The sequence below is a fragment of the Sander vitreus genome, chromosome 1 (assembly GCF_031162955.1).
Source record: "Sander vitreus isolate 19-12246 chromosome 1, sanVit1, whole genome shotgun sequence".
NCBI lineage: Eukaryota > Metazoa > Chordata > Actinopteri > Perciformes > Percidae > Sander > Sander vitreus.
Window position 1 is genome coordinate 34,100,831 of NC_135855.1, and position 24,636 is coordinate 34,125,466.

Below are 24,636 nucleotides of genomic sequence, written 5' to 3' on the forward strand. Positions count from 1 at the left end.
ATAATAATCTAATAATAGTAATATATCAAATACTACTTGGATAAGTAATACATGGAAACCTAGCTGCTGTCTTTTTTTGAAGCTCCAATTGTGACAATTTGAAAATGTCTAACTTTTTTGACTCCTAGACTTATCTTAGTATTAGCCTCCCCCATCCCCTGCCTACTGAGAATGAGGTACAAGCAACACATCAACAACAATCTTTCTGCAACAAAAATGTTTGCCATCAGAATTATTTGAAAGATTCTAAAAAAAATCACATAAACCATTTTACGCAATCGGGCTTTAAGTACACTTTATTAGGGTGCTTTCTGAGACAAACTACTATTGAAAAACACACTCTATTTAATACCCTGCTGCATTCAATGGCGTGACATCTGTCCTGCATATTCTTAATATGCAGTAATATATAGCGACTCTTACGATAGTTACTTTTTTAATTTATTGATTTGTTAATGTTTTAATAGTTTTTCTTTTACTCTATTCATACTGTATTACTCTGCAAATTATCCTGAAAAGTGTAAATCAGAAAGAGAAAATGTTGTGGCAACATCTCTGGACCAAAGGTAATTGTGTGCTCTATCCCAGTTAAATATCTATTTGGTCAGCCTTTCCCCTGGCAACTAGGCAAGTAGTACCCAAGGTTGTGAGCAGTCCATCCAGTGATATTGTGGCGATACAGGTGAAGTAAGGCCAGGTACCCTGCAGGGTCCAGCACCAGACACTGACAGCCTCACTCAACTCACAGCGGTATCGCAGTTTACTGTATATGTGTGTGCACACGCACTGTGAAAATGTGTTTACACAGAGCACAGGCAGTCTATGGATGGGTCAAGCGAGGTCAGACTCAGATTGGTCTGGTCCAGGCAGAGGGGGTTGGCGAGCTTCTGTCTTTCTCTTTAACTTTTTTTTCCCTCTAGCTCTTCCTCCTCCTTCCTTCTCTCTTCTTTCTCTCACCATTTTCCTCACTAGTTTTTTTTTTTTTCTCTCTCACTTGCTTTTTCTCTTTATCTCTTTTCCATCCTCTGCTCTCTTGCTATCTCTTTCCAACAGTTTCTTTCACTGTATCTACGCCCGCATCGTTCTCTCGTCTCCCTCTCTCCTTTTCTCTCTTTCCTGCCTCCCTCTACCCGTTAACCGTTAAAGGGTGAAGCGAGGTAACTAGGTCAGCCCCGGGTCAATTTTAAAGCAATGCGACGGCCGCAGTCTATGTCCAGAACATGCCTCTGGTCTCTCTCCATCTCTCTCTCTCACGCACACACATGCATAAAACACCAACATAAGCTATCACACAAAACATTAGTAAATGATGGCCCCTGGCACAGACAACAGTCTGAAACCAGACAGCTAGTTGAATTAGGCTAAAAGAAATCCTCTCTCCCCAAAGTAGTATGGGTAAACATTTCTTACAGTAGTGTGGGCAGATTTGACATACTCAAATAAAATGTCTTGTGAAGTGTAGCAACTGTAACCTAAAGTCTATAGATGTGGCGTAGTACAAGGTTTTTTCTGTAGTTACACTTCCTGCACAAGGGTATACAGTTATGCATAGTTATTTAAATGTTATTAGCTATATATGCTTTAAGTGGAGATAGCATGATGTTTTTATTGCAAGAGATCTGAAGTACGACTATGTTTCTTTAACATATTTAGGGGTAGAAGATCTAATAAAATTGTCAAATATGAATGTACTATAAAACCAAATTACACCACTCAAATAAACTTGCTGGACCTAAAACTTCCTCGGGGCAAATTATATACAGTATAAGGTGAACATACAGTATCTCACAAAAGTGAGTACACCCCACACATTTTAGTAAATATTTCATTATATCTTTTAACGGGACAACACCGAAGAAATTACACTTTGCTACAATGTAAAGTATTAAGTGTACAGCTTGTATAACAGTGTAAATGTGCTGTCCCCTCAAAATAACTCAACACACAGCCATTAATGTCTAAACCGCTGGCAACAAAAGTAAGTACACCTCTATGTTAATTCCCATAGAGGCAGGCAGATTTTTATTTTTAAAGGGCAGTTATTTCATGGATCCAGGATACTATGCATCCTGATAAAGTTCCCTTGGCCTTTGGAATTAAAATATCCCCACATCATCACATCCCCTTCACCATACCTAGAGATTGGCATGGGGTACTTTCCATAAAATCATCTCTCAATGCAAATCAAACCAGCTATTAGGCTAACCGACATAAAACCATGCCAACCATCCCAAACTTTCTACCTGACTTTTTTTTTTTCTTTTTCTCCCTCTTAACTGTGTCGCCGTCTGGCCAGAGGTGCTAGCTATCTCTGCCTGTGCTGAATGTATTTTTCTTTCTCTACCCTTCCACTTTCACAGGCCCCTGCAGTGGATCTCTGGGAAAATGGCCTCTGTCTTTTTTCAGTAGCTTGAACAGTAATATAGCATGTGTCAGGGAATGGAAAACAAGGCTAAAAAATATGCAGCAAGAAGCAAACTGGTAGGAATGGATGGCTGAGCCCAAGGCTGGGCCTGTGGCTGCTACCAAGGAAGGAAGTGACTCTAATAGCCCAGCACAGCAGCCCCCCCCCACCCCCCTGCTTCTTCTTCTTCTTCTTCTTCTTCTTCTTCTTCTTCTTCTTCTTCTTCTTCTTCTATCACTACTACTTCTCCTTCTTCTAAACTACTTTTTCACTGCGGTCTTGACTCTATATTGCATTTGTCTTATCTGGAAATGCAAGCAAATGTAGGTCATATACAGTGACAGAAATCCATCCTCCTTGAGCATATGCATTGATCTCCACATTCTGTGTAGGAATAGCCATTGTTAAATGCATCATCCTTGTATATATTCTGCATCTACCCTGCTTTACTACTGCAGATATTTCAATATGTTACAGTAGAATAGAAATCAGGACACAGGACACAAAACTCTCGGCCAGCTTGACTGTGGATCGTTTCTTGAAACTAAGTTTGCAATGGGAGCAAAAGTCGATTTTTCCTCATGAACAATTCCTCTTGGGGATAGCGTAAAAGTGCAGAAGTGGTTCAGCAGGTGTGCAGTTGTATATATTTTTTTGATCTCCTCTCTCCCTTACAAATAGTTTCATTCTTTGAAATACTTCAGTAAAATTTCTATTTGTCTTTCTCCCTCAGGGTATCAAGACAGCAGGCGCTGTCCGGATGCCCGTGGTCATCACACAGTCTGTCAGAGCGCAAGGTAGGACAGCTACAGGCCTTCTCCAGGCCACTTTTGATTCAATCTTCTGAATTCAATCACATGTACAGTATCTTGACATTTTTTTTATTTCAGGTGTTCTATTGTCCATGTCTCCTCTCAGAAAAAAATATATTTTAAAATTGTGCAGGACTACAGTTCAGTTAAGGAGACGATTAAACAAAGACTTCAATTTTGACTTCTCCCAGTAAGGCTGCATGCTCATGATATTGATATGATATGATATTTCAAAATGTTCAAACTCAGCCTGACCTTCTGGTTAAATAAAGAGCCAGCGAAATAGGTTAAACAAAAGATAGCCATTAGTGAAACCCTACATGTTCTCTCAGTAGGCTGTAAGATGTGTAAACAGGCAGGAGCCACAGATAGAACAGGTGCTTTTTTTCCCCCGTCTGGTTATAAAGCCTTCTCAAACATTTGCGCTGCTGCTTACTCACACTGATTCACAAACACTCTTCCCACAGAATCCCACAAATATCTCCCCAACAGCAACCGGGCGTAACGCTCCCCTAAGAGAGCTGTGTGCTCTCAGGTGGTGTGTGTAATGCGTGTTTGTACCGCTTGTGTTTTTGCTTGCGTGTGTGTGTGTGTGTGTGTGTGTGCGTACGATCGGAGGTGCATACAAATTTGATCTGCCCCCTTCCCCAAGATTGCCTGCAGTGAAAGATCTGTAGGTTGTTTTATGCCCATAAATTGGAATGCGGGGATAGTTCTAAAAATACTTTTCTGTGCCTCTTGGCTAGGAACATGCCTGTTAAAATCAAGTTTAAATTCACTCTGGCAGTCCTTGTGCCTCTCTGGAAAACGTGTCTCCGAGCAGGATGCGGTTTAGGAGTGTAAGGAGAGCCGGTGAAGCGCAGTGATATTGACAGAGCGACGCTCTCCGCGCCAACCTGGGGAGAGCGACAGTACTGCTCCCCCCCCCTCCATCTACCCCTGCGAGGATGACATAGACAGTTGAAGGTAGTCGTTAAAGAGGAGGCTATTTGACGCAGATAGAAGGGGACATTTCAATGATAACATTACTCCTTTCCTGTTTTGTTTAGTGTTTTCTTCTTTGTTTTTATCCCCTTTTCTTAACAGGCACAATGGGGAGGGGAGGCATCATCCAAGCAGGCAAAAGTCCCGTGGGCCTTTCTGTTCACTACTCTGGGAATCAGAAAAACAAGCTCAACGACCCCGGAGGAGGTTCTTTCAGGTACAACTCTTCTCGCCATGAGACTGTAGAGCGGCTGTTGTTCCTGGCAGCCGTCACATGGGGGCAGCATTTCACTAAGATGCTTCCGCATGACTACAGGCTACACTCTCAGCTAAGGCTATGAGTGTTTATCCCAGTTGCCTGCCTGGCCTTCTGGCTGCCTGCCTGCCTGCCTGCCTGCCTGCCCCGGCTGACTGGCTGGCTGGCTGGTTGATCGGTGGTCCTTTCTCTCTGCGCCCACCACATAGCAACACACTGCGAGCTGATAGATCACCCTCACGATCGCCCTCCTTGTGTCAGTGTCACAACTCATTGACAGAATCACAAATGAGCTACGTCTTAATTTAGAAATACGGTAATTGTGTCCAGATGGTTGGAATTTCTGGATGCGGTTCTGAAAATACCTTTTGGTTAAGTCAAACATACGGTGTTTAGCCCGCAGCTTTGCTCTCTCTCTCTCTCTCTCTCTCTCTCTCTCTCTCTCTCTCTCTCTCTCTCTCTCTCTCTCTCTCTCCCTCTCTCTCTGGACTTGTCTCTGCTTCAGCTGGGCTTTTGTCTCAAAAACATAAAAGGTTCATCGCCCACATGCTGGCCTTTGTGGTTCATGTTGTGTGTGAGTCTTCGTGTATTTGTGTTTGTCTGTGTGTGCAGCATGTGTGTGTGTGTGTGTGTGTGTATGTTTGAATATATGCCTCTATTTCACTGTGTTTGTTTTTGTTTGTGGCCCTGCTTGGGTGCACATGAACATGTGTGTATATCCTGAAGATCAGAGAATGTTGTTTATGTGTGTATTGACAGGAGCAGGGGGTTTAGGAAGAGTCTGGGCCAATTGGGCCAACGGGTTCATGGTAATGGCTCCCATGTCCTGAGGGGAGAGGCAGCGCCCAAGGCTGTGATTGATAAACCAATAAATCTTTAGCTACGTTGGTAATTAAGCTGTCAGGCTCGCTTGTTACTGTCGACCTTTTCCCCCCCCGCGGTGATCACAGTGGCCCTCCACACACAAACGCACTGGTTTCAACATGAGCCCAATAACACACAGCACCACTGTCACGGAAGAAGCATGTCACTGACATTTTGTAGCATATTTTCCTTTCATCCAGGTCAGGTGATAATCTGCCCGGTCTGCATGTATGTGTTTAACAAGTTACACAATGGCTGGTGGTCCCTAAACAGCGTTCTCGCTTCAAGTCCATGTGTTTGTCTTCACATGCAGGTAGTTTGTTTTCTTCAACACGCTCTCAGTGAACTTCCTTGACTCACCTTTTTAATTTCAGTCAAATACGAGGTTGATATTGATTTTAATGTTTAATGAGTGATGGACGTCACTCAGCATTCCCAAACGTCTTGGAAACTGCTATGCAAATTATTTTATTACTATCATCTTTATTCTTACTTTATGCCGCAAACAGTGTGCGCCAAACTATTTACTTGTTAAGGTTTTAGCTGGACCTGTTGGTTACTGTTGTCTGAAACCGTTTTTCTTACCTGAGGATATAAACATGTTGGAACAGAGCTTCGTGTTACACAGTGATCCGTCGGACGCCATTGTGTCTTCACTCCAGAAACCTGCAACATGAACATAATGACTTGACCTGTGAACAAATGTGGCAAATGTGTTCTTGTAAATCACAATTGAAAGTTATATTTGCTTTAGAAGTTGTTCAAAGTTACCTATGAGTTTCTTCTGAATTTGAACTTCCAAGGCTCACACCATGCCATTGGCATAATATAGTCAAGTCAGGTCGGATTTACTTAAGTGTTTGGGACATGATTTTACTACTTACAAATCAACAAAGGCTTACCATTAGAGAGGAGCAAACATGAGAAAGTGTGAAAGTGATCGTAAGAAAAAGAAAAGAATCCACTGAGGACGGCCGGCCTGGTCAGGCAGCATCCACCAGCCTCAACAGCCTGCACCGTGTTCAGCTGTAGTCGGGGACTGATCTGTGTATGGCTGTCACTCTGAGCCAGTGGTCCCAGCGGGCCAGCTGTAGCACAAACACACCCATACACACTGCAGGGCTTGTGGGGTTTCCAGTGCAGCTACAGCCTTCTGTGTGAGTGCTTGTGTGTGTGTTTGTGTGTGTGTGTGTGTGTGTGTGTGTGTGTGTGTGTGTGTGTCTCTGTGTGTGTGTGTGTGTGTGTGTGTGTGTGTGTGTGTAGTTTACAGTACAGAGTGAAAGCAGCTGTCTCTGTTCCCTCCTCCCCTCCTCATCTCTCTGTAAACACTCAACATCCGCTGTAATCACAGGCGAGCCAGCCGAGGCCCTCAGCCCTCTGCCAACCTCCGAGCTCAGTCTCAGCCCCTCAAATCCAACTCTGTCCTACATGGTGGACGCACATCCATGCACATAAACACACAAACACTCGCATAGTTGCACAGGAAAAGTCACACACAGACACACATAAGGAACAAAAGTTTTTCTTCACCAGTCACTGTTGCCAGTGGATTTCAAAGTCCACCAGCCCTTTTTCCATCATTTACCAGCAAAGTAATTTAATTCTGCCTTTGTGATGACATCCTTTGTTGGTCTTTAAATTGCTATGTGATGTGCCTATTTTGCTAAAAATGCTTTACAAATAAATTTGACTCAATTAGAACTTAAAAGTGACCTCCCAAAAATTGTTGACGCAGAGACTTGGAAACACAGCAGTCACAATATTAGATTACGTTCAGAGTGGGTGCTGTGCCACTATAACGTTCTTTCAAAAGAAATCCATGGACAAAATGCTGGCACCAGGACATCTTGAATGCTAATATATTTGTATTGACGCCCACATCAAAATAAGGTATTTTGGCAAACACCATCAAAATGTCATCTACATTACACCCAGCCAGGTTGCAGTTGTGACTAATTACAGCTTGAGTGTGGGTGGTCCGTTGAATTAATAACAGTTACTTATTAAACATCTAGCTGTGCTTTTTGCTGGGTTTATTGGCCCCTCTTGTGCCACCAGTGCTGTCATCCGTTGGATTATAAACACACATCCCATCAGCTGCCCAGTGAACCCCTGGCTGCCTAATGGAGAATACCTCTCCAGTGGTCCATGTCTCTCAGTGTGGGCGCAACTAGCCTACTTGCCCTGGGTGTAAGTCACAGGGTTCAAACACGGGCCCCCTGCCTGCGCACAGAGACCTTTATCCACGGGGATGGGGGGGGTTGGTGCGATGTTGGATGGGGGGGCGCAGGAGATCTGGACACACACCCATCTATCCACACACTCAAACACACAACCTCTAAATGGCAATGCAATCCTCTTACCACCTATGGCGTGCCCTCTCTGAAACACAAGCTTGATATGGAAACGACATGCATATGTATTCATGTGACCGCCGGCTCCATGTCCCCGAGCCAACCCAAACCAATAACTGAGAGGCTGCTCTTTAGCTCCTGTGCAAGCTAATTACATCTCTGCTTTATTAGCGCAGAGCAGAGGTATAGTCGGGAATATTTTGCATTTCATATCTCATTCCCTCCTTTTAATGTCAGACCTGTCTTTGGCATTTGATTTGAACCCCGCGGATCCTAAACAGCCAGACATCATACCATCCAAGAAAAAGAAATATAATATACTCAGAATATTACCAGTGTTCTTGGATACTAGGTGATGCTTCATGTACCTATACAGTGGTTGCCAGTGCAGTCATCTCCCTGCCCTGTGATACTGCTGACATTTTTTGTATGTTACCCAATGTAGATTATTGTGCATGTACTATACTTTCCGACTGGTGAAAATGAAGAACACTTTTTGTCTCAGGGATTAAGATAAATTGGGGGAAGGAAAATCACTACTCCTATGGCTTCATGTAGCATATTCCCTATTTCATTAGCGTTATTTGTATATGAACAGATCACTAGAGGCCACTTTTATGTTTTTTTTTATAGGGATACTGTACATAAGCATATGATGTGCGCTTAATAGACTAATGTCACTTATCTTATCATAACTTCTACTGTATTACGTACGCCAGTTTGCAGGAAATGCACTTGTTAGTACAGTTAATAGACTTTCTGGAGTTTGTTATTTCCATTATGTTAAAGCTGTCGTCAAGTTAGGTCGGTGTTTCTCATTTAAAAAAAGATATTAAATGACTAAGCTACAAAGCTAGCTATGTATCAGATTTCAATCTCCAACCCCTGAGGTGAATAATCCTTCCAACCAGGTCATATCTGACAGATTGATGTAACAGTCACACAACCTTTTTTTACCAAGATAACCTAACCTGTTGTGTTGTTTCCTGCCCACCTCAGAATTCTCGGTGTCTTGCTTCACTTTGCTTGGTGCATTAGTAAGAACGTAGATCTGGCCAAAAAGAGACAGATTTGTATTCAACAGGTATGTTTAAAAGCATTTTCATCTATTATAATTAGGCATTTATCCACAGTGTGTTTCATATGTTGTCACCATTGCTTAACATGAGAAAATGATAAGGTGGTCAACCTGACCAGGCACTTTTAACCTGACTGCTATGTATAGTTTTAAGCCGTGGAGGTAGCAGCGTTTTTACTTTACCTGAGTGAACATGTCCTCAGGCATGTTTTTTTAGTGATGAGTGATTTTAGCATGATGACGTGATGAAGAAACGTGCACAGACTAAGGTGCAGCACAGGGTATAATCATATGTATCCATGCTTGTGTTGTTATGTAGATCCTCACTGTGAAGGCATAATTAGACCGTGTGCTTGAGCAGAGGAGGAAGAGAGGAGAGAAGGTAGAGGTGTGTGAGGTTCAGGGAGATGCTCTAATCGTCTTTGTCAACCTCCTGCTGTGGTGTCAAGTTTCATATCGGCTCTCTGTGGCCGCACCAAGGAGCAGGAGGGCCTCGGTGGGGTGGAGTTGGCTGATGGCGTGTGCCCACGCTCAGGCGCCTGAAAGAACTCGGCGCCCCGCGCTGCACACATGCATACACAAAAGCACAGCAGCACACACACAAGCTCTGTCGCAACCAACATCGGTTGCATGAGCGTAAATGACTGTGGAGGTGAGTCAGTGAGTGGCAAGAGGCCTCTCTGTGTGTGTTCTGTGGTTCTTTGTTCCCTCCGTCAAAGCCACTCTGAAAATCCGCCGCTCGCTCTGGGCCAGTCCTTTAAGCACAACAAGTCACTGCTCAGCTAATTCAGGCCAGAATCACAATCATTACTTGCCAAGTACAATAATTGTAGGGAAATATGTCTTGGTGACAACTCACAAAGAAAGTTACAGCTTTTAAAGGCTGTTGGGACCTCTTTTACTGTCAAATACAACGAACCAAACACAAATTCTGTATGTTTACCCTCTTCCATGTCTCTGCTAATATGAAATAGCATGTAAACAATGTGAAGTCAGCATTAAGCTTGTGAGAAATGGCCAGTGCATCAAGAAAATACTAAGCAAAGTGCGGCAAAGCGGTGTGAAAATAGAGTTTGTTGACATTAGTATATGGCCAGATTCATCACAGCTCCGTGCCAATCCTCAGGAGTATCCTTACCGAGCTAAACTCTGTCCAAACACTCTTCATCGCCCTCCCTCATAGACTCCGCAATGGGAATTCTGTGCCATTATGACCAAAGCATAGCCCTCTGTAACAAAACGAATGCATATTGTCATCCAAGGAAATATTCATGGGTAAAAGCAGGAAAACATTTTGATAATGTTGGGACATGACTACTGATATTAAGTAAGGGTTTGTTACAAGGCTTTTCATCGACGCCCAAACAGAATAGTTTTTGATAGTGGATCGAGCCGCATTGTGCCTTTTCTCTTTAGGATTTTTTTCCTTACATTTTGTTATGACCATTTCCCCCTGTACTACAGCCTACAGCCTGTTTATTATCCAACCTGTGGAGGGTGTAGGAAGTGTAGACAGACCAACCAGTAGGAGTCACTAATGCTGCGACAAGGACGAGATCCCTAAAGACAGCTTCCCAAATGGCCCTTTCCCCTGCGCCCTAATCAGTGTGCAACCTTCACTAAGTTTAGTAACTTTAGTTCACCCTGAACTACCTTGTACATCTGCTGCTATTTTGCCGTGTCTTCTGCACCACGATGTAAATTCAAAATCTGTAACCCTAACTAGATAAAGGACACCAACATGCATCAGAATGCAATGCCTATTTTTCTTTAGTGGTTTATAAAATATGTTTTACTATATCAATTCCTGCCAATCTCAGCACCAGTGGATCACGTAATACTCTTTCAGAAGAGATCATTTATTTGGGATTCTATACTAGAAGTTGAATGTTTTCTCGTCCATTGCATGCATCTGTCAATAATCTGTCATCTCTCATGCTGCAGGGATGATGATGACATCAATGACGTAGCCTCCATGGCCGGGGTGAACCTGAATGAGGAGAGCGCAAGAATACTCGCCACCAACTCTGAACTAGTGGGAACGCACATCCGCTCATGTAAAGACGAGGCCTTTCTCCACCCGGGACTTCTCCATCGACGAATTCTGGAAACGGGTAGGATAAGTGAGCCCGTCTTGCAGTGTAGCAATGTCGAGACTCATAAACATTTAACTCTTAAATGTTCTTAGCTGCAGTTAGAGAATGCTAGCCTCTCCGAAGTAAAGTGGGAAAAAAAATGTATACCCCCCCCCCCCCCCAACCCACCCTTCTTCTCTAAACAACAATCCAAAGATGAAAATCCAGGCTGTAGTGGTGATGAAATCACTAACTGTTGTCTTTTGTCTTAGGAACATGTTGTTGCTGTATTTCTAGTGTCATCACTAAAGATGAAATTTTGATTTTCTGAGGCTTTTCTTGTTTGGCCTCGGTTTAAATTTGATACACTTAACAATTCTTTCACCTCCTTTAATGAATTCTTCAGTGGCTGTCTGAACTCACTGGACCCCAGGCACACACATAAATACTTTATGGGTTTGTCTTTTGAAGGCTGGCTGTCAGATTGTCCTCTGGACTAAAGGAACAGAGTTTAGAGGAATGAGACTTGGCAGTGAGATTTTGATTCTTTCTCTCTTTTTAGTGGATCTTGACACTCTGAAGGCACACCGTATTGCGTGTACTAATCGATACAGGCGGAGAGTTCTTGGTTTGTTTGCAGCATCACATCAGAGTGATAGTGTCTTCATTACTTCATTTTGCTACTGGCAGTCAATTTTATTGCTTGAAATATACTTTAGGCTCTCGCTGCACAGTGAAACCTTTGAAAACGTATTATGAGCGTTATTACTCAAAATAAAAAAAAATAAAAAACTGTGCCTAGCTACTTGCTCCTGTGCATCATATCAAAAAACACACAGCATAATCACACGTGACGGGGAGTCTCGCGCCCTCATCTCGTTTTATCTCAATTAAAGTATCCTTACTGTAGCACGGATGCCTGCGGGTCATGTTTCGTTATGTGGACTCTTGGCATGGTTGTTACCCGTCACCTTGGGGCATAGAGGTTATTTAAAAATATAAATCTTTCCTCGGGGGGGGGCACGCAGCATGATACAGGGCAAGAGGCTAGGGCGCCCCCTTGCTGGGGAAGTGGCACTTATGCAGCGTTGTTGTGTCAGTGATTGGCCTTTCCACGCTCTCAGCCGACAGCAGTCCGAGGGAGGCTCCCCTGGCCTGCCAGCTCCACTCAATCAGAAAGCCTTGGCTTCACCTCTGTACAAGCACCACGTTCAACTCTGCTCTGCATTCTCATTTACTGTGGAACATCCTGCTGAAACTTCACTGTGACCTCTCCTGCCCACTGGTTGCCCCCACAAAAAGAGGGGTCCCACTACCAGCATTTTTCTTTTCTTCCTGATTCACAATTCTTTTCCCCTTTAATTTATTTTTTTTTTTTTAATACTGATTTCAGGAGAAAATGTTGGCTGCCTCTTTCGATATCCCCCTCTTTATGTCTCTCTGTGTCTCGATTCCTCTCCTCTCTTGTTTATCCCCTTCAAACAAACACTTGTGCCACCGTCCTCTCCCCGAACCTCTCTCCCCCTCCCCTCGTAACTCTTCAGGCTGGCCCTTGAGCTAGGTATGGGGGGGGGGGAGTTGCATTTCTGAAACTGCAAAACAGCACTCCACCCCCCAACTCAGGAACCAGAACACAGGCACAGCTGGAGCTCTCTAAAAAAACTCCTCAGAGTAATGATAGTCCACTGATACTTTTAAGGTCCACACACACACACACACACACACACACACACACACTTGACATGGAACACACAGTTTCCCATATCTACTGAAAATGTCTTAAAATAATCAAATTAAGACCTGAAAATATAGTAACATAAGCATGTGTGCGTGGATTATTAATTCAGTATGATTTTGATAGCACAATCTAAGGCTGGAGAGAGATAATAGCATTGACACAAAAACTGGTTCGTTCTGATTGGATGCTATGTGTTCTCAAGCTGCAACTTGCTGCAACTTGAACATGATTCACTTTCAAAACAATGGAAGTGCTTCATGTGGCGTTCACATGTCAGTTTTACTATGAAACTAGCATGACCTGCTCCTGGGGAAAACATGTCAGCCATCTACTATGTCAGCATGTCAGCCCTCTAATTGTAAGGCATGAGCTCAAATTGCTTGAGTGTGTTTAACCATCAAGCAAGGTGTCTGGTCTCTGGGTTTGTAATTTCTAATCAGCTGGTATTTAGCAGTACAGCTATTAAACTACAGTATCTCTATAGCACATTACAGCAGTCACTTAAGTCTCATTTTGCATGACACTAATGTTAGCTGCATCATTGGAACAGACACTGCCACTTAATAATCAAATTGCTATGGTAATTTCATCAGTTTGAATACAGTTGGTCTTTCTTCACCATGTTGTGGCATTTTTATGCTAAATCAACCGTTAGATTACATTAGTATTACTAAGTAGAAGTACTAAACCACACAAGACTAACTAAACAAACAAACCATTTTTTTTTTTATAATATTCATTTCCCCCTTTTACCCCTACTGCACTTTTTTTCGTTTTTGTTTTCTGCTTTGCCCCTCTTTTTTTGATGGAGTTCTTGTTGGCAAGTCAAGATAAATCCATTTGTGCATAAAATCCTTAAATAAAAACACAGTACATAAATAAAAACCAAACATTTTACACTTAAGGAATGCTAAAGTCTCTGGATATTGTTAAGCTGTCAAGACAAGTCTTGAATATTGCATGGATGTCAGGAATACTGCCCTTGCATCGGCAAAAGGTTGTTGCTCCCTGTTTCAACAAAGGGGTACTGGAGGAGGAATCCCAAATGCTCAGGCAGGGCTATGTCAGGGCCCTTAAAAAGAGATTATGAAACCTCCGCTTCAACAGTCACAATGTGAAATTCAACCCAGGTCAGAGAACACTACACCAACATTTTACACTGTAACTGATCATCATCAAGGGCTCATTAGAAATTGCTATTAAGGCTATGGGAGTATGGTTTCCAGGATATAACTTGGTGCAAAGGCATCTCTGCTATTTGAAAATGGAGTGATCCTTATGGCTGTACTGGACCTTAACTCCTGATTTGATCAGGATGAAGATCAACACATGCAAATCTGGGATCATGGTTATCTCCCCATTCAGGTGATAGGGAGCAGATGCCCCAAAGGGACTTCAGGTATCTCAGAATCTTAGGTTAGAATGTGTTTGTGGCCAGAGGAAAGAAAGAATCACATATTCACAGGCATTTTAGATATAAACCACTATAGTTGGGTCATTCAGGACCTGTTCAGGACCATGTTCACTGCCAGCTACTTTTCGGGGGACCTTGTTGCTATGGATACCATTCAGTTCTATAGTAAATAAATATTCAAGTTACCAGGCCTCAATACAGATTGTGTCTCTCCATTGGAAATTTGATGTTGCCTGTTAAGTGTTAAGTGATGAACTACAGCATAAGAACGTATAGTGTTATCTGACACAAGTGGAAAATGCATACATAGTCAGTGATTAACCTCATAATTCTGCATTTATATATTGCTTTTCTAGTCTTAGTGACCACTCAAACACTTTACATTACGGCCGCATTCACCCCATTTAAACACTGGTGGCTGAAGCTACCATAGAAGGTGCCACCTGTTTTTATAAACATTGACACACCTGGTGGAGCATCGAGAGCATTTCAGGATTTTGGCCAAAGACACTTCAACATGTAGACCAGGAGTCGAACCACCGACATACTTGCTATAGTTACAGATTCCCTCTAATAAGTCTTATGCATTCATCTTGTCTTAATGAGCTTTGCAACTGCACTTTTAAGAAGGAGTGGATGCATATGTGGAGGGCATGAAGTTACATTACATGTCATTTAGCTGACGCTTTTAACCAAAGCGACCTACAATTGCTATATGTGTCAGCGGTCACACACCTCTGGAGCAACTAGGGTTGAAGTGTCTTGCTCAGGGACACATTGGTTGATGTATTGCAGTGGGAATTGAACCCAGGTCTCCCACACCAAAGGCATGTGTCATATCCACTGCGCCATCAACAGCCCAAGTTGTCTATAGGACATTGGGTCTCTGAGTATGCAGGTGCGTTCCACACATGCACCCTGTAAGGTTTAGCCCCATGGTGGAAGGAGGAGACATGGACTCAGTTCTTCACCTGGTGCTTTGATTTATTTCTTCCCCATTCACAAGGAAAGTGCAGTGGCGCAAGGATGAATTATTACAAAAATATATCAAAAATAACAAAAACCAAACAAGGAAACTAAGTACAAACTATTCAAATTATCATACCAAACAAATATTATACAATACCAAAAGCCTAAATCAGGCCCTGACTATTGGGCTCTAGCGCCTGTACCCTTCCAGGCCAAAACTGTTCTTCCCCAAGAGCCTCTGCCTCCTTCCTTTATATCTGAAGCCCCCCCCCTACAAGACAAACCAAAGTTAATTGGAAATCAATCAAACCCCATCATGTTACCTCAACATTCCAAAACATTTCTGGCTACATTAATACCAAATATACCAACTATAAAACCAGAAATTAAATGTTACATGCTGAACAAGTTTCTCAAAACAGAAAGCTTTAGGCACTCCAGTACCCCCCTCTGTACTGGCTTACACTTGGACCATTCCAGGTCTTCCCCCCTATAACTTACACCAAACTCTGTCACTTCTTGTTTGCCATTTCGAACCAGATCCCTGCTTGAAGATGAGAACAGGTGAATGAGACATGCAAACATTTGGATGACCTTGGGTAAATCCAATAACCTAAAATAAATAACTTGAAATTAACTGTGTATGTGTCGTATTTATCAAATCATGATTTCTACTCTTTCGACTAGTACTTAAATACACTGAAAGGAAATAACATGAATTGACAAGCCATGTGTCCACTGATGCTAGCCCACATGCTAATGGTAATGCTAATGCTAACAGTCCTATGCTAATGCTCATGCTAGGGTTATCTTAGCATGCTAGGACCATTGCTACCACTGGCTTAATTGAAGGCATGGGGTAACCCCATGACACACCCAAACAGTCTAAATGCACTGTCTGGGTGAGCTCTTTCCACCATCTTTGTGTGGCTTTTAAAGAGGAAGTATAAAGAAGTAGATAGTGACGGATCTCAAACATACAAAATCCCACAATAGTGGCTCTGTGATGCTGTACTAAGGCTCCGCGGTGCTTTGAGCATGAGAACATCAGCATCCTAACATACTCAAACAATACAATGCGAACATGCTAATTTTTTAGCAGGTATGATGTTTACCAGGCATGCTCTCTATCGTAGCTAGAACAAAAGTCAAGGGATTACCAAATCCATTGGGATGCATTGTCGGGAAGAGTTGTATACCTGCACTAAATTTCATGACATTCCATCCAGTAAGATAGTTCAGTCTGGACCAAAGTGGCGGACAGACAGACAGACCCACCGACTGACATTGCCATCCCCAGAGCCATGTTGCTTGCATAATTAAAAATGCAAAAAGCCCACCCATCTGGAGATGTTTCAATCTTTGGTTCAGGTTATTCCTTTTATCTGTTTGTCTTGTAGAAATTAATTATACAAAATATCAAAGCTGTTTAGTTCATTAGTCTGTTTCTAGCTGTGTTATAGGCCTTTTTTTTCTAGGTGAATAATAGCGATTTCTATCAGTACATGTTCAAGAATGTGTTTTTGCTCACAGAAATGTGGCTCTCTAGCTAAGTCTCTTAAACTTTCCCTGAAATATTAATGTCCCTGAAAGATCTTATTTTTTCGGAAGCAGAAGCCTATTAGTGTTTTTATTTTTGACCTTGTGACATGGCAACATGTATTGCCACTGTAATTATAAGGCTAACAGGGCTCCTTCCATCCATTTCAAAGCTTGAGCAGATGAGGAGTATATGTATTGTTCAGCTGATTTAAATAATTGGTGTGGTTTACTTAAAAGGGTGCCAGAGAGAAAATTATGGTAATGGAATAATTTAAAAGGAAGTTGGAAACAGATAGTAACCCCACCAAAGTCTGTCCTTCTCTCTTTTGTTATGACTTCAGATGAGTTTTGCTCCAAGGAAACTAAATTATCCTTCTCCTATGAAAAGAGATGGCCAATGTCGTTTGCACACTTGAAGGAGCTTAGCTAGTAAAGCCACTCTGGAATTTGCACTAAGACTGTGAAACAAATTAACTTTTCTGTGTGATGAGTCCTATTTTTGGGAGTTAATTGCACGTACTAATCAGACAGTTTTTCTGTGTAAATGTGTGTGTGTGTGTGTGTGTGAGTACAGTAGGTGTGTATGAGTTGAGAAGTTGTAATCTTCTGTTGGTGTGTTTTTATGAGTTGTTTGGTTGTTTGTGTATCTGTAGTGAAACAATTACTTTTTTACCTGCTTAGCTGTTGTTTTTCTCAAAATGGCAAATTGTGGAAGCAAGCATAGTGATGATGATAAAACAATCAACCTATTTATCCCTTTAGTAAATTAAATGAGCGAAGGCTATATTGTAAAACTCCCAGATGGTAAAGTGGAGGATCAACATTTTAATTGCAGCAGAGTCAGTGGGGTGAATGAGAAATCTGGATTTAATCATGAAAAGAAAATGTACTAACTGTACCTGTTGTGTGAGAAAGATGTGTCAAATTGATATAAATTATATAGTGATTGCAAATGTTTTATCTTGTCCTACGTGTGTGTGTGTGTGTGTGTGCGTGTGCATGTGTGCGTCTGTCCTTCACAGCTAAGAAGTTTGGCGTCACAGAGGTCCCTATGGAGGCGGTTACATTCATCTCACATGCCACACAGTCACGACTTCGAACTGTTGTAGAAAAGGTTTCTACCATCGCACAGCACCGACTGGACTCTTGTAAGGTAGGAAGAACACACACACACACACACACACACACATGCACACACACATGCACAAAAATGCACAGGCAGAGAGGGCAGGTGGGCAGGATAAAGTTAAATAGTGTTTAATAGAAATCTCATTACCCTTAATTAATGCCCTTGCACTCACTGCACCAGTCAACATCCCCCCCTCTCTACTTCATGTGCTGGTTTGGGCGGCTGTGGCTCTTTAATTGCAGGGTTGGTGGTTCGATCCCCGACTCCTCCTGTCTTCATGTCGAAGTGTGCAAGACCTGAACCCCATGTTGCTCCTAATAGGCAGGCCAGCACATTACATGGCCGCCATCGGTGTGTGGGTGTGAGTCAGTCAGATTGTGCACAAAGCGAAATCCTATAAATGTATCCCTAAGAAAGCCTAAATGCTCATCTTCTTGTATAATAATTGTTGATGCATTGCCTCATTATTATGAAGTATCGTTGGGATCATCGGTAAATATAAGTAAACGTTAAAGGTCCAATGTGTAGGAATTTCTCCCATCTAGCGTTGAGATCATATATCGCAATCAACTCTCTCGCACCACGCAGTTCAAAGTACGTATTACAGCTACGGTAACCTTCACGCTTCAGAAAGCCGGTCTCTTGCTCTTATCAATATCCTTTCTTTTTCTGCGCGAAGAAGAAGACTCCTGTTCCAGAAATTTGGATTTTGAATACGTGTGGTCCTCCACGTTTCCTTCTTCAAACTTGCCGGGGCCGGGAAGCTACGATACCCATTAGCAGCATTAGTAGCACCTGTGAGTTTATCATCTGACAGCGAAAACGTGAAAGGAGGAGCAGTATGTCCTGTATGTCCCTTACCGGCTAACGTATTTCAAGATGGGGCATGAATATGGAGCGTCTACCTCAGTTCATGCGATTGCAAATGTAAAATTTCAAGTCAATAGGAATACTTGGAATTGATGGTGGAGGTAAATATTCATGAAAAAGGACAAGTTTGTGAAAGGGCAACACAGATTTTGATAATGAACAACTAAACACGTTACATACTGGACCTTTAAGCAGTAACAGAGTTGATAAAATCCTAACGACACCCATCCCTGAAATGCAGCCAGTACGGCCCTGTTTTCTGTGCATTGTCACGACACACTGAAGCCACCATTCTGTTTGGATTAACAGAGAACAATGACAATGTATACATGCACTGATCTGTGGGACGAAACAAAGCATATGGTGTCATAACTGTCTATATGAACCTCGGTTATTGTAAAAATGGGTGGCTTGTTCTGTATCTAAGCGACCGTTCACATAAATGGGCAGACCATTATGAAGGGAAATATTCAGTAAATATTGGATCCAAACTCAAGGGGGATATTAAATCACTTAAGTTGGAAATAAAACTTTATCAGGACATTCAAGCACACTGGAATATTGGCCTGTATGCTGCAACATTCCCACACAGACACACAGTGACATGCACACAAATGTCTCACGCATAAACTCACAGCCAAAAATGCAAGTGTATCACTAACATAAACACATAAAAGTTAATACGAGCAGTCTTTTTTACCTTTAAGTTGATAAACAGGAGAGCTCAGACTTCGCAGTCAGTCAGCCAATATATAAAAGGTATAAAAGAACTTTTAAGTGCTCGTCAGCGCACACCTGCGTACTTTTCTCGTAATGGTGACTTTATCTCTCGTAGCCCTTGAATGCAACTATATAACCACATTTAATTGGTGTACATTAAAGCACAAATCCATCTCAACTACAAGCCTAAATCTGATCGTTGTTGGGAGAACGGGGGGAAACTTTGAAAATGTGTTCTTCCTGACACCAAGAAGGGAGGAAGAGTAGGAGGGAGGGAGGGAGGAAGAACACCAGCCACAGCTGTCCCCATCCCCATTCTTCTTCTAGTCGTTCTTTTCCTTTGTTGTGGTTTGGTAAATGAGGTGTGTGTGAGAGAGGCACGAAGCTCTGTGAAGCCACTCTGTTGACATCAGCGGAAAAAAAAAAGCAAGGGGAAAAGACCAAAAGACAAAGCGGCCTTAAAGAGCAACCGGGCTTCGGCAGCGGCGGCAGGAGCTACGGCAAGAGTGCAGGCTCAGCGCTGCAACAAAGAGGAGGGAGCCTGGATGAGAGAAAGAAAGAGGGGGGGGATGCTGGCGATGAGCCTCCTCTGATGTGTCTTTGTGCTCTGTGCCACCCAGCTTCTCTCATCCACTCATGGAAACACACACACAGACCTGACACACACACACACACACACACACACACACACACACACACACACACACACACACACAGACAGATAGAAAACAGAGTGATATAGAAATCAAGTGCAAGAGGAGAACCGAGCTGCATAGGAGACATACAAACACAAACGTGAAATACGCAATTATCCTATTAACTTTTGATGACCTACAAAAGTTGTTTTCACACTTGCCTTTCCATTTCCCAAGTGGGAGGCGATGCGCCATATGCAAAGAGAAGCGTTGTCTTTAAATAGAAAAAGTTAGTGTGTGTTCAAGTCTGTTGTGATCAGACCCGTGGTGTTCCAGATGAGCTGCGTCTTAAAGTTAGTTTCACCAAATGTGCCGTTAATGATGAAGGTATTTGTCATCCTTATCAGCAGGGCATGCCTGACTTAGTTCTTGTAATCATAGATTTTAATCATAGATGGTGATGGTAGTCCATTATGATTTTCTTATTTGGGAGCTGTATTTGGGTTTATGCATCGGAAAGGACAATGCACACAATAAATCCCACCCGGACAAAGTGTTTTATTCATCTGGTAAAAATGTATTTAATTTTGTACAAAAAAACAAAACAAACTTCAAGTAAAACATCACATCTTCTCACATACTGTAATATACACTCTTAACTTATAATGAGGACTGACCCATGCATCTCCTAAAGCATGCTTAATTATTATTACACACATCTTGTAAAACGTATTTTTGGCAATTTGCTCTCTACCTGTCTGTCTCATGTTGGGCCTCTTCTTAGCTCAGTAGCTGATTTTTTGGCATGACAGTGTTTCCATGCTTCTTCTGTGGAATAGTGCTGAAACAAGGAGTTGAATAATCTATGAGTCAATTAACAGAAAATTGGCAACAATTTGGTAATCCATTACTCTTTCTTTGGGTAATTTTTCAATCATAATGGCCAAGAAATTGCTATAAATTTAGTATATTTGGATTTGTGAATTTAAAGACAGATTGTACTGGGCTGTATTGACAATTTTCTGACACATAATACATTATAATAATACTATATATGGTTACTCAAACAGAAAAATTGAAGGATTAATCGATAATGAAAGTAATCATTAGTTAACCGTAGAACAACAATCTTATCAGAACTAATTATTCATACTACTGTTCAGCACTATCGTTCATTTAAAAATGTTGGGAGACCCCTTAATGTATTATTACGTGTCTTGAGAAAGGTCCATGGGACCGAACAGTTGACGAATAAAACCAAATGCAGTGATGAAAAGTGTGTGCGGGAATATTGATTTTCTTGCTTTTTGAAATGGATCTTCGGGGGATTTAATTCCCTGCACCACAGAGGAGACCAAGCAAGTGGTGTACGTGTTGCTGACTATTCACCCCCTTAATGTATGGCAATAATTACTATGTTGCAGGCAGCTACATTTTTAAGAGTTTGGTGGTCATATTGCCAGACTTGGTCTCTCAGTCTTAGGTCTCAAGTTTCTCAAATTTCTGTCATAGATGTCCGACAGATATTCTACTAATGCGTTTTGTGCTTTGGGTGAAATAGATCTTCTAGTAATGTATTTACAGTAGATGCTTTTTGGTATTGAGATCATTTAGAATGTGGACTAAGGGCTGCCCTGAAATTCTGAAATATGTGCCCAAAGCCTTAGAAGCAGCCACTGAATGGGACTCGTAGCTTTTTTCATCTGTTGCCGTCGCAGTGATTTTCTTTCAATCTCCTTGTCAGGATGACGAGTGCTACGAGCAGTCGGCAGACGTTCGCTCTCAGCTTCGATTTTTCGAGCAGCTGGAGAGAATGGAGAAGCAGAGGAAGGACGAGCAGGAGCGAGAGATCCTGTTGAAAGCCGCTAAAGTAAGTTATTGTCACCTCACCATCCTAGTGTGTGTGTGTGTGTGTGTGTGTGTGTGTGTGTGTGTGTGTGTGTGTGTGTGTGTGTGTGTGTGTTTGTGTGTGTGCGTGCGTGCGTGCGTGAGAGAGAGTTGTTACATCCCCGTGCAACAGTGTGTTTTTGTGTACTGCGGTGTGTATGTGTGTGCATGTTGCTCCTGCGCAGGCTCTGACCGATGAATTAGAGTGTGACACCAGTGGATGAAGTGACCTCCCTGCGTCCTCCCAGGCTCCTGGCCCCAGGGCTTCTCTGTCCTGGCTCTTCCTAACCGGACAAAGCGAGGGGGGGGGGGGCCTCGTACACTTTGCAACTCCCATGCACCATGCAACCGACACACACACACACACACACACACACACACACACACACACACACACACACACACACACACACCCATGTACAACCTGCACAACATCCCTCTATCACAAGCGTTGACAGCTCAGGTGAAACAGAGCATCAGTTTAAAAAACTAGTACAGATTTCTCAGTGTGTCCGAGAAGCCAGTATGTTTTTGTTCTATCCAGCTATCTATCAATATACTGTCTACAACCTTTGCACATGTTGGTCTAAACATCTAGTGTCAAGTAGGCTTTTACCAGGAAAGGTATTGCATTTTTCCAAAAGCAGTAACAGACATTTGTTTGGAATAAACATGCAAGATATTTAACCTTATGAACAGAAATTCCAACGAAAAAGCCTCAAAATACTGGCTGCACTGCTGGATGTAGAGGTGGTCTTCGGAGACAGCACACATATGCTACAGTGATAACCGTTTAGTACCAAATGTTAGCAGTTGCTAACACCTACATTACTGCCAGGGCAGAGAACAATTTCACCCACACCATTTACTACAACAAACTTTCCAAAAAATGGTCCTTAGAAATGTCAAGTTATGTGGTTTGTAATAACTCTGTATGATTAACGTCACTGGTATAGTCCTTTAGGAAGACGCATAGTTGGTGTGGACACTTCCTAATGTAGAGGGTGTAGTCTGTTCATTTTCACAAACATCTTTTAATTCGAGGAAGAATTTAACTTTGCAAGAAAATATTAAAATGACTTATTTCCAACAGGGTCCTTGCGTTGTCATCTGTCCACTATTCTGATCTCAGCCCTGTACATGTAGAGACATTTATTTATCAGTAAAAGAAAAGAAAAAAGGTCTTCAAATTAGTAAAGATCACCACTGACCAAAAAAAAGAGAGAGAAATCTTTTGCAAATGAAAATGCCTCGCGGTGCAACATTAGCAGAAAGCTAGGTTAATTGAATTAATTTTGAATGGAGCAAATGTCCCACAGTAAAGATTGTCATTGCAGCACACCTCACCGTCTTAATTGCATTATTACGCTCCGGTCCTGCCATGCAGGATATTAGAAATCCTCTAGTTGATGAACACTGGCCACCAAACCTCATGACCTGCCTGGTTGTTTTTTAAGAAGCCAGACAGCCTCGCTCCTGGTTGTGAAAGCCTCAGCAGGAAAACCACACTGTGAAGTGTGTTGTTAAAATAATTAATAGTGACACTTTTATGTCCTCTGTCAGTGGCCAGTTCTACATGGTTGAACAGCGCAATCCATTTTTTTTTTTTTTTTATGTGAACAGGTCGCTTTAATAATAGGATTAAGTGAAGAACTTTTGCAAATGTAGTCATTTGGATTGCATGGGCATGATTGAGGATAGTTTGACTTCACCTCAGAGCCACGTCTATGGCTTTTTGGCCCCTGTTGCCATGGCGTTTCAGTTCAAGAAGTTTGGAGAGCAAATATATGCCTAATGATTGTGCGATATATTACACCACCACACTGCCTGATAACGTACTAGTCATTTTTTTCTACTATGTATGCTATATTTTTTTCTAAATTATCGTGTGCACACAAGCATATTGAACACATCTGTTGTATCAGAACACCGGCTCTGATCCCTGCAGTCAATGTCACAGGAAAGGATTTTAAGGAAACAGGGACAATTCATCCTGAAACACTTAAACGTTACTGATTATACTTTTTGTTTTATTTTGTCAGTGTAGAGTTTATTTGTCTTACTCCCAATGATAAAATGTCATACATGTCATGTTTTGGCATTTGTTCTTTTAAAAGACAAAATAGAGGCTCTTTATTCTCTCTCTCAATTGTAGACCAACATTCAACCAGTGTACATTGAGAAACCCATCACTGAATACATCTTAAACATCAAAACTCCATAACACTGTGCAGCCAGAATGCAGATTGCATAAGTGGCTCATCTCCCCTTTTCTCAACATGCAATACTACTGCTCTCCTATTTAAAACAGATGTAAAGTGAAGCTTGAAATTGGCTATTTGGTGGATATTTGTGTCTTTCACTTTCAGTAATTTGTAAAGCAAATTAGAAAAACCATGAGGATAAATAAATGTATCCGGGACTACTTACGACTTAGTATTTGGGAGAATATCTTGACAGAATATTCAATATCAAGTTGACTTTACTCTTCACACATATAACCCACAGCTAAATGAAACAAGTGCAACCCTCTGGGGGCTTTTAAAAATCAAATGGGCAACCATAGAAAACCAACCGGCGAAGTAAAAGTAGGCAAAACTTGTTGAGGTAAAAAGAAAATCATCACAAAAAAACTCCTGGAATATGATCAACATCACATATTGGTTATATACTGTAGAACACAGTATTGTAGTATGTATGTATTTTTTTCTTCATTATTATGTATTTATTAAGCACAGGACAGTCTACTACCTGGTCCTCTTCTCCCCTTTTCCTCTCTGCACTCTCCTGTAAGTGGGAAAAGCAGGGCAGCTGACAGAGGAGATGTAAAGCATGCCAGTGGCACCGCTGCCCTTTGTAAACAGTCCATCTGTACCAACTCCTCCCACTCCTTCGCCCCTCCGAC

General features: G+C 42.0%; 1 protein-coding gene across 4 annotated transcripts in view; it reads left to right on the forward strand.

The window, feature by feature from the left end:
- The window catches only part of LOC144519827 (transcription initiation factor TFIID subunit 4), an 89,570-nt gene that overhangs the window by 21,373 nt on the left and 43,561 nt on the right, over positions 1 to 24,636 (forward strand). For all 4 annotated transcript variants that reach the window (XM_078253269.1, XM_078253278.1, XM_078253286.1 and 1 more), the window contains 5 exons: positions 3,138 to 3,201; positions 4,303 to 4,417; positions 10,697 to 10,866; positions 17,513 to 17,643; positions 21,589 to 21,714. In XM_078253269.1, coding sequence (XP_078109395.1) covers positions 3,138 to 3,201; positions 4,303 to 4,417; positions 10,697 to 10,866; positions 17,513 to 17,643; positions 21,589 to 21,714 — 606 coding nt within the window. The remainder of the gene's footprint in view (positions 1 to 3,137; positions 3,202 to 4,302; positions 4,418 to 10,696; positions 10,867 to 17,512; positions 17,644 to 21,588; positions 21,715 to 24,636) is intronic.